The sequence below is a fragment of the Copidosoma floridanum genome, unplaced genomic scaffold (genome assembly GCF_036245765.1).
Source record: "Copidosoma floridanum isolate Cflo_tuat_1 unplaced genomic scaffold, Cflo_Japanese_pri ptg000015l, whole genome shotgun sequence".
In the NCBI taxonomy this organism is placed as follows: Eukaryota; Metazoa; Arthropoda; class Insecta; order Hymenoptera; family Encyrtidae; genus Copidosoma; species Copidosoma floridanum.
In genome coordinates, this window is record NW_028321892.1 from 2,653,524 (window position 1) to 2,668,840 (window position 15,317).

Consider the following 15,317-nt stretch of genomic DNA (forward strand, 5'->3'; position numbering starts at 1 on the left):
ATATCCTGACATCAGCTATGTAGTGAATGTACTTAGTCAGTATCAAGAAAATCCAACTGTTAAAGACTGGAACATGGTCAAAAGAGTATTCGAGTACTTAGATGGTACTAAGTCTCTTGGTCTGAGATACTTAGAAAAGCAGGACAACTTGAAAGCATTTTTAGATGCCAGTTTTGGTGATTGCAAGGGCTCTCTGACGACGAGTAGATACGTTATCAAACTCTTGTGAGATTTTGTTGCCTGGAGAACTCATAAGCAGGCTTATGCAGCATTGTCAAGATGTCAGGCTGAATACGTGGCACTAAGTAAAGCATGTAGAGAATTGATGGCAGTGAATACTTCTCTTCAAATTATTCTAAACAAAACTTATTATCAAGCTGACCTATAGGGCGACAACAAAGCAGCCGAACTAAATTCAAAAAAAAGTGAAAGTGAGGAATTAAGTCATATGATGGAAATTCATGAACATTATTTCAAGAAATGTGTGACTCATGGCCGAGTAAGTGTAAAGTGACTGAGTACTAAAGAATAGACGGCAGATGTTTTCACAAAACCTTCACCTATCATGCTTCCCGACGAATTCAGAAACCATATTTTTTAAAGAAGTCTGTAACTAAAATAAATTATTAATACCACACATTTTGTTTCAGATAATAAGTAAGAAGTTAGCCGGACGACTGTTACCCTTGGCCTGTTTAAACTCGAATTTCAGCTTCATGAAAAATATATAATAAAAATAATCTGAATAAGCGAAACCAAATTACGTCTAGTTTTGTACTGTTATAATGTATTAGCTATCTCAAGTTGGGAGGAAGTGTTAAAGTACGCAAATGTATCGATAGGCTGTATGTATAAGTAAGTATGTAAACGCATGTGTATGTAAGAAAAAGTGCGAACAGCGCCAGTCAGGCCAAGTCAGTTCTAATTTAACCGTAGTCACGCTTGCACGTTATACTTAGCTCCCTTCAATAATAAATCATGTCTGTGGAGTCTGTAAAAACAAGTTATATTTTTAATTAAAGTATTTTCTCTAATAAATAAAGTCATCTCCTTGTTCTTCCCCAAAGCTAAAAAGTCTTTGTATTAACATATACAAAAGCAGCTACTAAAAAACTTTCACTTCTGAGTTTTGGAAAGAACTATCTAATTCTATTTAAAAATAGTATTGATAAAATGAATAGCTAATCAATTATTATAATATTTATTTAAACATTAACCACTAAAGAGTAAATAAATATCAAAATTATAAATAAGTTACAAACTGCTCGATAACAAGGAGTAAGAGACTAATCTATAATAGGGATCGCTCGTAGTAGAACGGACAGGGTACTCGGCTTGTGAGCAGAAGATCGCTAGGTGAATTTTTAGAGAAAGCGTTTGTTTAGGAGAATCGAGAGTAGAACTAAGAATTTAAATGTAACAATTTCCTTTCTTGACATTTGCGCTTTAGTGGTGAGGTTCAACGCGGTAGAGTCAATGAGATAAAATTACAATTTTACATATGTTTTCATTTTTAATATTAAATTGAAAAACTCTAAAAGTCCTACAATGAAATCTACTAAAACATTACTAATGTAATGTTGTACCCGGCCAGTTCGAAACACGCATACAACTACCCCGAGTACAACGCTACGGGTATACAGCTATGCAGCTTCTGCCTTTCTCGCACGACCACCATGCTCCAGCACTGTAGCCCAAAGTACCATGCACAGCTATGGATTTTTCTACCAATAATAAATAAATGCTACGGGCTCACCTTTCACAAACCACTAAATTTCATCCAAGAAGCCACTACAATGCCCCCGAGAAGCCACTACTCATGAACTCGGAGCCACTACCCACTATGCTCGAGGAGGGCACGAAGTGCACCTCACGACCCAAGTTTCTACTAATCGGTTGTCAAGTAGTCACTTATTTTGGGCCCCAAGGGCCAGTAACCTGAAGTATGGGACCCGAAAAAATCGTCCTCACTGTTTCACGACCCTTGCACACACTATCACCACTTTCTATATAAACAAACCGTACTCACCCTTGTGCTTACGACTTCCCGGTTTCTTAGGACTTCTTATCTACCATCCAACGGAAAAAAGGTATAAGAGACATAAGAGATAAACTGAGAAAATCAAGGGAAACAAGGGCTTTGAAAATCAATGATAGTTTAAGTATTGGACCACGAAAAAAGTGTTTTTTATGCAAATATGATACGATTATTTTATTTTCTTAAAAAGAAAAACAATTTTTCGATGAAAACTATGAAAATCTATACTTACTCTTCTAACTCAGCGCAATCTTCTCGTGAAAAAAGGGTGAGTGAAAAAATACAGCTTATTCCACGAGGCTCACTCTTTTTCTAGTTTGAAATCCAAGGCAATGATCATTGACTTTACAACGTTAAATAAAGGGTAAGTACACTTCTGCCTAGCACGATTTCCACGTTTTGTGTCACTTACCTTTTTTTGGTTGCTGACGACAATTATTAGTAATTTTTTCAATTTTCATTTAATCATTACTAAATCATAGTATAAGATACATAATTTGTAGGTATGCTATTAGTCGCAGAATTATCTGACGAAAAAATTGGTATAAGAAACTCATTTTCGACAAAAATGTCACTTATACCTTTTTTCCGTTGGACGGCAGTCATACTCAATGTCGGCTGCAGCCCCGCTCTTCTATTAACCTTTGCAACCGATCACAACCAGCTAGCCATGATCCGAAATCCTTTTCCCGGTCAACACGACCCACGGAAAAATAGAGCTAAAATTGCAAGCCACACTAACTCCATGAGTAAACGTACAGAATTCTCTGTTGCTCGCGTTAGCCAAGAAAAAGATACCAAAACCCGCGCAATAAAGTCAAATCAAATACTGACTAGCCCACCTATCTTTTTCTGTTGGATACCTCGGAAAAGTCCCTACCAACAACTCTTGATCGGTCACCTACCGTCAATGAACGATTACTGATTGACTAATTATACACCAGTACCTGTTTATATTTATTTAATTATCCCTTAATCCTTATAAATACAATAGTTTAACCAGAAAATTGTACCAGCGCCTCCACCACTTTGATACTCATGTTTCAGACCGTTCCTTTCCCTCATAAGTGGAGGCACCGTCATCAACCATTTACCCACCATCAACCAACAAGCCACACTTCTCATACCTGAGGCATGTCAGCGCCACTCACCAAGCGTGCGCGCTCGACCCATGGCCTGAAAAGAATTACTCGAACATGCCACGACTCACTTCACTTAAACAGCGTACTTTAAATTTTTATGAACATTATGAACAACTCTAACTTCCGAAAAGCCTCAACAATACATCTTACTTTAATTTGAACGAATACTTTCGCAGATTACTCTTGCAAGGTACACTTAGACAGCATATATACTAACCATTTTAAAATTATATGCATCCCCGAAATAAAACCTGCGAAAATAATTTTTACTAAATATTATAAATGAAACTGTGAAGAAATAAAGTAGAGAGCATACTGTATACAGAGAGACCATTTTATAAACAACGAGCACCCCCCGTCTCTGCTTCGCCCGAGACTCACTAAATGGAACACCGTAGTGTGTTGACAAGTAATGTGAAACGTTTTCAGTTAGAAATTTTACATTTATTACTGACTCTTCTCAGAACAAAAATCTACTAACTAAAAATATAGTTTTACGCAATCCATAAAGTTTATTTGGTCAAATAATAAGCTGTAAAAATAAAAATAAAAATATAATTATGCTGAAAAGTACCGTGCGTTCCTTATGCCATAAAATAATCGTTGGCCATAAGGAGCGGTTGATTTGCAGTTTCTCCTGTGTAATTAACGAAAAAGGCTACTTCTTTAAGATGATGTAATTTTAAACTCCTAAAAATATACATTAAAAAAAATTTTTTCTCTCTTATCTCACAACTTTATTACCAGAGCAACAAAGTCCTGGAGCTTAATCTCTACATTTTTTATTGCCAAAATAATACAAATATATTTTCTCCTTATTTAAAAACCTGAATTGTGATCTTTAAAGATTTAAAACATTACTGTGAGGGTAAAATAAAAAGCTGTTCTCTCACGTAATGGATTCTTAATTTGTCGATTTTGAGGCTGCTGTTCCAATCTCAATAAATTTTCTGCGTCAGTTTCTTGACGCCTAAAATTGTATTCATTAGATACATTTGAAGTTTTCCTTCTAATTCACCCTCTTACGACTTTTGTAACCCCTGAAGGCTATTTTCTGTCAACTTTGTAAAGTTCTAATATATTTGTTGGCAAGGTAGTTCGACGTTCAATTGCTCTAAAAAAGACCGGTGAGCTTCTTAAGTAAACTCTTTCTTGACTGAAGCTTACAGCAATTGTAACTGCCTATATACCTCAGGGTGATCTTCTCTAGCCTGCTGTTGAAGACCCAGACTGATCGGGAAAAAAATCACAAAGTCCAAAGATTTGGGGCTACTTGTACACGGAAAGACCTTTTTCGTTGAAAATCCCCTACCACAAGCAGTTATGAGTTTTTCAGTACGTGGTAAGGATATTACCCATACTACGATCACGAGTCAGAATTATGTCAGTGCCATGGTAGGTGTTCTTCGCCTACACATCTTCTTCCAGCAATGCAAATTAGCGCATGCGCAGAAGAGTCTTTCAGCTCTTGTGCTACATGAGTGTAAGTATGTATATGTACGTTCTTGCTTTGTTGATACACTTTGGTAGGTTAGAACATTATGTATGTACTTTTTAGTACACCAGATTGTGTTGCCTATATCCACTTATTACGATGAATTATAATTAAAGTTTAGTAAATGCACAAAAAGATTCACGTTTGTTCATAATTAACTACCCCTTACGCATTTGAAGAAAAGAATAACGCATGATAATATGCTGTCATGTGTATATATGTCGGCGAATTTAACATACTGCTCACTCTCTGCGCATGCCACTGATTTTTCGAAGCTACCGTACCGTTGGTAGGCGAAAAACCCCTACCACAGCCACTGAATACGCATACTTAGTATGAATTTTGTCAAAACTAACGTAAGGCTAGAAATTTCAATTACTAGACTGGCGTGCAAGGTTACTGGTCTGACATTATTACAATCTAGTTAGTTAATTACTTAATATTAAAAGTAACAGTCGGGGATTTTCAACAAAAAAGGTCTTTCCCAACGTCTCATCGTATAACGTTGAAGACGTTGGTGTCTAAAGCACTTTTTTTTTGCAGACTCAGTTGTTTTGATGATCTAAGGTGGAGAGATTAGTAGAGATTGGTTCGTGATGCTTGCCCGTTGGAGACTCCCGTTGGCTTAAGTTTTTTTTTCCTTATAGCTGTTAGGTTCGACCAGCACAGACCTTGGAGAGGATAGGTGATTCCTGATTGAATGCTTGGAGTCAAAAGGGTAATATAGAGTCGTTGGTCACCAAGGTTCCCAGCCTTGCGACGAACAACTCTACTCGTGACGTCTGCCAGTGAATTACTGACTTGGTTTAATAGTGGCCGGCTTTACGTAGTCTTTTAGTCAACGAATAATGTTTCCAGAAATAGTAGTAAAAATGTATTTGTTAGCAAAGTAGCTTAAACTTATGTAGCCCTTAAAAGAACCGATGAGATTGAAGGTTAAGTAATGAACGTAAATACTTATATTGGCCCTGAAAAAGGCCAGTGGTGAAATTTATAGTTATTTCATATTATCATTCTTGATGATGGAGAGCCAGCTGTTGGTAGCTTGACTCTTACCCTCGAAGTCTGTGTACGGAGACCGTACATGAGGGAGATACGCCGCTGATTAAAATATATCTCGTCTTCAGGTCGTTCCCTGGATAACCAACCGCTCATCGTTAGTCGGGAAAGTGGGCCTGGAGAATACCTTCTCTGTAGGTATGCCGTTGGAACGACCACTAAGAAGTTAGCAGTTATGGCTACCCCCACTCTTCAGGGCTGTCTTTCCTGGCTTACATTTGTAGTAAAAAAATTCTCTGACAGCACCAGGCCGGATTGTGGTACGGCTACATAACGCTGAAGTGTTGGAGCAGGATGTGCTCTGGCTAGACACGTCTCCTGGTATTCCGCCATAGACGCCATAGGTTGAAATAAATTTTTTATTGGTGGCACTCGTCAATTCTGGAGGTTCAGGGTAAAAGTAGACTTAGATCACTTGTCCATTGGAGAAGAGCGTCATCGGTAACCGAGATACCCAGCCGCACGACTATCATCTACATTCTCGATGCAGCTCGATGAACTGCTAGTAGACGATTGCAGAAATTTCTGCGACACTCCGGCCTATTATAACCACACTTATATAATTTTGTTGCAGGTAGCTTTGATTTTATGTTGACGCCACCTAGCGGATCCTACTGAACTAGAGTGAAAAGCTGGCATATTTTTGCAAAACTTTGAGCTTATTTATCGCTATTATTATTAAATTTTTCAAGATAAAAACCATACTTAAACCATCTAAGAAATGTCAAGAATCGGTATGTGAAATTTCAGCAAAATTGGTTTAGTAGTTTTCATGGTTAGCGATTTTCAACGGTTTTAGCGACTTTGTTTTATATATTATAAACAATCACTGAAAATACATTAACTTACTGTCAACAGAAAAAAAATACAATACACTATTGAATCTTATACTGTCTGTAATAAACTTTCCTAAAGCAGAAAAAAAACTCCAGCTATAAATACTAAGGAATACTCCTAAAAATATATCAGCATCGAGTAATTTAAAAACAGACCAATCAATAACGAAATCAAAAAAAATTCAAAATCACAATGTCTCAACACGGTTCATAATACAGACTAAACTATGAGTGAGAAAAACTGAGGGTCATTAAACATATAGTTATAGAGCTTCCATGTATACTTATCTTGATTTTCAGAAATAGACTGGGAAAACTATAGTAGTAAGGACAGACAATCTTGGTCAGAAAACTGGAATAGGAATGAGATGAATGAAGGTAAGTGTGATTAAATTTTTAAGTCCAACATATTAGGTATAGGAAAACATCAGCCAATGTCTGTATAAAAAACATTGTAAGTTCCAATCTTTTATTTTTTACTGCTGCGTAAAACATTTGGATTTTTTTATCAAATAAAATAACGCATATCAATCATCAAAACGTTATTTTGATCTATTGGGCCCCTTATATAGGAAACACTCAGACGACTCTGTCATCCATCTTATTAGGTACTATTTACAGGATTCACCAATTGTCTCAAGCACACCTCAGCTGTTATTGAGTTTAACAGAAAGATATTTTTCAATAAACCATCTAAGTCACTGTAGCGACTTTTTTATGACCAACAGTGACTTTACTCAATGAGCTACCTGGGTGCAAACTTTCCTTAAAAAAGGAAGCCCCTGCAGGTCCAGATATCACCTAAAAAATTGACTATTTGTTTTAAAAGTGAGATAAATTGTTTTTCGCCATCCTGGGTTCTCTCATCAAAAAATTCCGAGAAAAATAAGCATAATTTTTGACGAGATTTGAACTCGCGACACCTAGAGTATCTTCAGATAAGAGGCTAGAACACTAACCACGAAGCCATAGAAGCTCTCAATAATTTGTTCTTAAAATAATTATAATATCTTATAGTTTGAAACTTAATCTTACTCCTTAACAAACAGCTGACTATTATTAAACTTTTTGCCAAATTAGAAAGCATCAAGGTCATAAAGAGTGATACTAAAAAAGTTGTTTTACACGTAAAATTTTTTAAATCATAGAATCTTACCTGTCTTAGTTAGGCTCCATTCATATGGAAAAGGCTTTTGTATAACTTTTTCTATTTTAGAGTATAATATTTTTTTTTCATTACCTTCAACTGCTTCCTTTATTTTTAACTCAATTTTTTTCTTTAAATATGACTTGGTTTTTGTTTGTACTTGCTAAAAATTTTAAATACATTTGTTTACAGACAATACGGGTTTATGGTTTCTATAAAAATCATTTCACTTACCCAACAATTTTTTTTTTTATTTCTGCTGTGCATCATACTTTGGTTAATAGATTTGCTTCTATTACTGCAGAGAAAATGAATTGGCTTTAATGAATTTTTATTAATAATGTCAAAACAATTGTCTTCATTTCTTTGAGTCCACCTGCTGCAAAAAATTTATGTTTTCGATTTACTTTAACGTTGACACAGTTAATAATTGTTTGACACCACTAGGTACAACAAGCAAATATTAGTAATTTATCATCATATTAATTAGCAAATACAGATGGCAGTACTTTTCTAAAATAAGCACTCACAGTCCCAACTCTATTCTTTCCGATAGAGAATATTCTTAAGATTGAAAATGTGAATTCGATTATCTTATGTTTTAAGTTATCTTCGAGAAATAAGTAAGAATCAGGAAAACATTTTTCTTAGATGGAAATCAAACACACAATCTCCCGATTGGTAAACGGTTGCTCTACTAATTAAGCAACCAAGAAGCCGTAAATTTACTCACACCGTAAGTTCAGATAGCTTCTCATCCGTTATTATAGCTATTTTTGACCCTTATCTTTGTTATAAGAAAATTAGAAAGTTTTTTTAAGCAAATAAAGTTGTGTGATTTTCCTTTTCAATTTTTAAAGTATTGGTTATTAGAAAGGACATGGGTGGATCTGAGAGTATATAAGTAGAGGTATCTCCATCTATACATACCAATTGATAAGATGAAAAATATACCAATTTAGCTCATATTTATAAAAGTCATATAAAATTTTTTATTCATAAATAAGCATAAGAGTTATTTTCTCATGAAGCTATTGAAATGAAGTTTTGAGGTCAAAAACAACCTCAAACTAAGAATGAGAACTTGTCTGGTAGCGACAGTGACTTCATTTCGACAACAAAAGAATGAAAAATGTAAAATACCGTTTATCATTTGGACCTGTAGTTAACATAATGAATTTTGTAAAAAAAAAAAGTAACAAATAATAAAACAGTATCATCGAACAGTATGAGTTTTCTATCTAGCGAGCAGACGGCTGAATACATGTAAGCCACTGTTCAGAGAACGCTGCGTAGCATACCAGAGAAAATAAGTACAGCTAAAATATGTAGCCTATGCTGTTAAGATATAACTTATTATTTTTAGAATTATTACGATTGTTTGTATGAATCCATGTAACATATATTTTTGCAACTTAATAATTTTTTTCTATACGTGGAACTATTTTTGACCTATCTGGCTTCTCTATAGAAGTACGACTTTTTTTCTAATGCTGAGAGGTTATGTTGTAACAAAAATTCTTTGATGATTTTTTCAACATAAGTGTTAATATACCAAACCTGCCATACTTGACAAAAATTTTTTTTGACTTGCTCTTTTTAAGATACAATAAGAAAACGAGAAAATCAAGAGTGCATATATGCATAGTCCATTCCCCCTCTATTTGCGCGCATCGGTCATGTAGTTACCCTTTAAAAAATCCGTAAAAATGGTTATTTTGGATCTATCTAGCTTCCTTAACGAGATATGACTGATTTTTGAATTTTGAGAGGTTATGTTGTGCCATACTTTTTCTGAAAACTTTGTAAATGTCCATATTAACTTTTCGGATACGGGATGGAAAAGAAAATATTTTTTTAATCGTTCTTTTCAAGATACAATCAAAAAAGGAAATTATCGACGTTATGTTTGTGCATAGTCTAATCTCTCTATATTTGTGCACCTCGATCATGTAGTTCACCATTAGAAACCCGTAAAAATTGTTATTTTTAGCTAATTATGCTTCCTTTTCGAGATACAGCGTTCTTCTTGTTTTCAAAGGTGAGGTTGTCGTATTATACATGTATAATACTTTATCCACGTTTTTTTAACATACATGTATACATATGAACATGTATGTAATGATCAGGACATGCATCACGGACATATGTATACAACATACATACGTATACTTTGCCTCTAGTCTAGGTATGTACAGCTGTTTGTCTCTTCTTTTATCTTTTCTCCATACATTGCTATACCTCAGCTTGAGCAAGCGCATCGGTTTAGCCGTAGCGTAGAAGCATACGTACCACATACCGTATATATATGCGAGTGTATTTGTGTGTGTTTGTGTATTTAAGTGTGTGTACGCGCGCGCGCACGCCCGTGTGTGTGTGTGTGTGTAGTAATATTAGCAGCGTGAGGGTAAGGAATCGTGTGATGTACATGTGTGTGTGAGAGAGAGAGAGAGATGGAGCAGAAGAAAGTATGTAAGAAAGGAGATTAAGGAGAGGGCTTGGACCGCAGAGTGAGTGGCTACGTTTTTTCGTCATGCATTTCTCCTCATGCAGCTGTTCACGGGCCAACATAAGAAGTTTCACTTCAAAAAACCATGACTAGGTCTCACGGCAATATATGCTAATGCTTGTTGATGGACTAGATATTAATTTAAGTCCACTAGGTATAAAAAACTACAACTATTAATACATTTATCATTTTATTTATTGGCACATATAGATAACAGTATTTTTTAAGAATGTTAGAGTTATTAGTCCTACCATATATGTACTGTCGTGGAAGGAGGTGCTAAAATAGTATAAGAATGCAGGTAATTTTCTACAAAATAAGCACACTCAGACCTATTTATGTCTTTTTAAATAACAAATATTCTTAAGATTAAAATGAAAAATTTAATTATTTTGATTTCAAGAAATTTTCAAGAAATAAGTAAGAAGTACAGCTCAGTTTTGCCTTGCTTTTATCCAAAGTCTGATGCGATGTAGTAGCATTTTTTACGGCTCTTTCTTTTGCTGATGCTTCATTATATGCCTTGTTGAAAGTTAGTTTTGCCTGTTTCAATAGTCAAATACGTTTTTTTGTGTCTTAAATTTTGCACACAAACTAGCTTCTGAGTATGTCATTGAGATTAGTATAAATGCAATGTATCGCTTATTTTTTTTGGGTAGACTTGAGATATAAAACGGTCATCCTTCTTGTTAAAATATAAGTAAAGGACCCCATACAAACGGGGCCTTGTGCGGGGTCCTTTATATCAGATGTATAACGAGTGACTCCTTTTATGTGGCATTAACACTATGAGTAAGAGATGATATGTGTATGTACTTTGTACAGTGATACAGTTAAGATAAGACATATAAGACAGAACATGGCCTTTGCCCCGCACACACACTCTTATCGGGTATTTTATAATCTAATTAAATCTAAGTTATTATTATTAATGAAACCTTTTTATATAGTAATGACTGTACATTTAGATTATTGCGCTTTTCTAATTTTCATGCGCTTCTTTGGCAGCCCATGATGATTAACAAATAAGGGTCTAAGTAAAAGTGTAAATCCAACACTAATAAAATAAAAAGAAAAGGTTAATCCAACACGAATAGATTATTTTAAAAAACGTTTTATGAAAATAATAAGAAAAATACTAATGATAAAGAAAATTCTAGGAGTTTTAAACAAAATAAGAAGCCAAAACCTGCCGTTTTGGCCTCTTATTTTGTTCAAAACTCCTAGAGTGCAGTAAAAATTTTGGTGTTCGATGGAAAATGGAGAATTACAATGATTTTAAAATTAAAGAAGTGTGACGAAATAGTGAATAGCCAGGGCAACTACGGTTGAAGTAGAAAAGTTATAACACCAATTCAAATGGAACTCATAGTTATGCTGGCTTGAATAGCGAGAAATATTTTTTCAGTTATGTCAGTAAAAAAGCTTAAAATTAGTATATTAAATAAAAAAATCATGTATAAAATTATTTTGTTGACTATGTAAATTTAACTGAAAGTAAGACAGAAAAAAGGATGAAAAGATGAAGATGTGACAATGGAAAGGAATATATGGATAACGATATAAGTAATTTTGCAAGTAAGAGAGGTACTTTAATTAAACCGTGTCCACTTTATGTACATGAAGTAAATGGAACGGCAAGAAAGAATAGTAGGGTTATTATGGATATGTCTAGATGTTTACGAAAAGAAGCAAGGGTTCATAATAATATATTTTGGCCAGAAATATAAAAAACATAAGCTTATTTAAAAAACAGAATTATCACTATTACTGTTGAAAGAAATGAAACACTATTTCGAATTATGTTTGGGAAAAGCACAGTATAAAAAATTAAAAAATTTATAGAAGAAGAGTTTTTGTAACAATACCAAAGGATAAAAAGAATTCAAAATAGGACAAAAAAGCAGATTTAGGAATTCTGTTAGGTTGTGAGAAGGTTGTTTGTAGAGGTCCGATAAATAATGAAATAGTAGTAGCTACACACGTGAGCACGTAGTGGCTTGGTCAGCTGGCGTGCAGGTCAGCCCGCAGAAGGCCGTGATTTGATTTCCGGCCAGTGCGACTATCGTGATTAAGTAGTTCTATGATTTTTTACATGAGATTTCTTACCACGCAATGCTCCTTGTGAAGAAATGGAATGACCTTCTCACCACTAAATGGCCTACCACTAAGATCCTTTGCTCTCGCTGTAGTCTAAGTGACATTATTCCCTTACCAACGAATTGAAATAACTGTCTCTAATATTGTAAACTGTGTAACCAATAATGTAACATGTAACCAATACTGTAATATGTAACAAATACTAATGTAAAATGTCCCTCACTGTACCAAGGATATGTGCACTCGTTTACAACGTAGCTTAAAAAAAGAAAAAGCTAAACACGTTGATATCATCGAAGATGGCATAGATTTTGTTGGATTAAAATCAGAGAATGACATAGTAAAAATTAGTTTAAATGAAAAAAAAAAATTATAAACACAAATGGCGATTTACATACCAACGGAAATAATCAAAATAAAAATTGAAATTTAAGACGGTCAACTAGGAAAAAAAGAGAGCCTGATGGTTATAAGGATGAAAATTGTGTATATCACAACATTATTTATGTAAATTATACAAACACTGAGACACCTGTTTTTTATAATAATACAATGAGTAGTAATGAGTCTAAAAAGTGAAAAACAGCAATGAGTTAGGAAATGTATTGTTTAAACAAAAATAAGACTAGAATTTCTGTAAATAAACCAAATGATAAAAAAGCTTTAGGTACTTCTGATACTAGTTTGAGTGCAGTTTGCAACTCTTGTTTAAATACGAAAAGCATGCTTCCCAAACGTGCGTATTCCTTCATGAACTTGACATCACTTTTATGGAGTTAAGGATCTCTATTTATTAAAGCGCTTGTTTGACAACTTTACAAGCTAGGGAGAAGCTGCCTTCAATCAGTTTAAGTCCTTCTCTTTTTAGTGGCAAAGAGACAATATATTGGACAGACTTACAGCTGGACAGGCCCTGAAAGTAGCATATCTCGTATTTGATATGATCTGGCCAAACTATCGTGACTTGCGGAATCTCTTTAATCAACCAGAACTACTGCAAGAATTCAATAACTTGTTTGTAACATTCTAGCCCGTTCTTGGCATGGCTTTGAAAATTCTGGGTTGGGCCGCTTGCAACCGTAGAGAAGCGATTAAATTTCTTTGGTCGATTTATCCAAGAGTGCGATAATGCCAATGCGCTTCAGAGCTTGATTGGCAAGCAACAAAATGTGGCCAGCCTCAAATGTTCCGATGGTCAGCTGTTTGCAAACGACTGATAAGCTCTTTACCACTTGAGTGACACCTGAGATTCCCACAACAAACTTTTTAAGTTTGAGATCACGCTCACGGGCAAGATGGAGGCTTGTTAGTATTAACTGTGAGCAGTAATAAAGTAAGGCTTACGCTTCACTTCAACATGCTGTTGCATCTCTTAATTCAATGATGGTGGTGGGCGGGATGCTTAGTTATGCTGACTCGCAATCAGACTGCTCTGTTCTTAGTATTAGATGCATCAGTGATAGCAAATTTTTACGCTCTAAGTATGAAAAAACTTTTACAAAATGGACCAGATTTATGACAGGTCTCACGTCCTTAGGGCTATCTGACTAGGAGATTTTTGCTAGTGGAATAATAACAGACCTTTTCTATGCAGTTAGATAAGTACCTGTAGCGAACAATTGTTTAAAAAAGCAGAAAAATAGACAAATAAGCAAAAAAGAAGAAAAAAGACAAAACTATGGCCTGTAGCTCTCATCCCTCAAGTCGTTATAGGCTGATCAACCTCTAAAGAGGATATCGGTTACAAAAAGAAACTCACTTCATTGATCAGAACGGCAGCCAAAATGTCGAGGAGCTCGTCGATACTACATGGTGAGTGTATGCAGATAACATTAGAAAATGATGCATCAAAATATCAGGCACGATACGAATAAGCAGATAATCAAAAGTGCTACCCAGTGATTCAAACCAACTCAAGAGTTTCTAGCATGCTACTAAGTCATGTGATCCTTCAATGGCCCCACATTAAAACACCGAAAGTCGCGTACTGTATTTTTAACTAAAACACGAGGTGCTAAGACATCATAATTGACACATAAAAAACCGTGGCCACTTGTACAGCGGACGTCTGATGACCAAAATAAGCATACTCTATGCTTCAAGTCCATCAATATAACATCGAGCTAAGTGGTGGTAGCACAGTGGTGTGTAGCACCAAAAGGGATTAAGTACGGCAAAAAGTTTTAAGAAATAAAGCCATTCAAATGTGATCGGTAGTACTTGTTGCTGAAAAGATCTGAATTTAATGAATTTAATTCACTAGCAACCGTAATGTTGAAAAACTCGGCAGCCATACGCTGAAGTATACCAAAAAAATCTGGTAGTACTTTAAGGGGCCGATAAACTTAAGGTATTAGGACACGTACAGACGTCTACCACCAGATGCCTTTGACCCCCTATCATAACTCACCAAGTCGTACCCTAGCATGTTAAATAGTGACATACACTGGTTTAAAGTTAACCACAAATCTGAGACTGAGAGGGTAACGATATCAGAATGGCACATATAGTGAGTCAAAATTGAAAATTTTGGCAGATCTAATTAGCACTTACATGGGCCACACAGATAATAGAAGTCACCCCCGATGGACGCCTTATGCTGCCTTTTAGGTAGTTATGTCAAGGCCGACAGGTCAACTTCAGTAAAAAGGGTTCAACACCTGAAGGAATTGTCCCACTGTGCATACACCTTCCTGCCAGGCTATCAGAGAGAAAGTGAGAGAAAAATTAAGTGTGTGCGGGAAAGTGACGAGGAGCAGTACGAAAGATCCTGAAGTGTTTGCTAAGGAGTACTGTTACTATTTGCACATGTTACCGTACGTAAAAAACAGAGAGAAGAGAGAGATTGGACGATCAGGATAAAGAATATTAGGTAGAGGACGATAGTGAGAGAGAGAGAGAAAGAAGAAGAAGAGTAACTTCAAGAAGAGCGGGCAGATATAGTAGTTATCGAAGAGATAGCAAAGTATCGTAGAGAAATTGAATTTTTGA

At 35.3% G+C, this 15,317-nt stretch overlaps 1 protein-coding gene across 1 annotated transcript in view; it reads right to left on the minus strand.

Moving 5' to 3' along the window:
* Positions 1–15,317, minus strand: part of LOC106636726 (uncharacterized) — a 512,204-nt gene that overhangs the window by 171,617 nt on the left and 325,270 nt on the right. The window contains exons 5-6 of the mRNA XM_089592293.1: positions 7,952–8,096; positions 7,727–7,880 (exon numbers count right to left, since the gene is read on the minus strand). Of these exons, the coding sequence (XP_089448419.1) occupies positions 7,727–7,880; positions 7,952–8,096 (299 nt within the window). The remainder of the gene's footprint in view (positions 1–7,726; positions 7,881–7,951; positions 8,097–15,317) is intronic.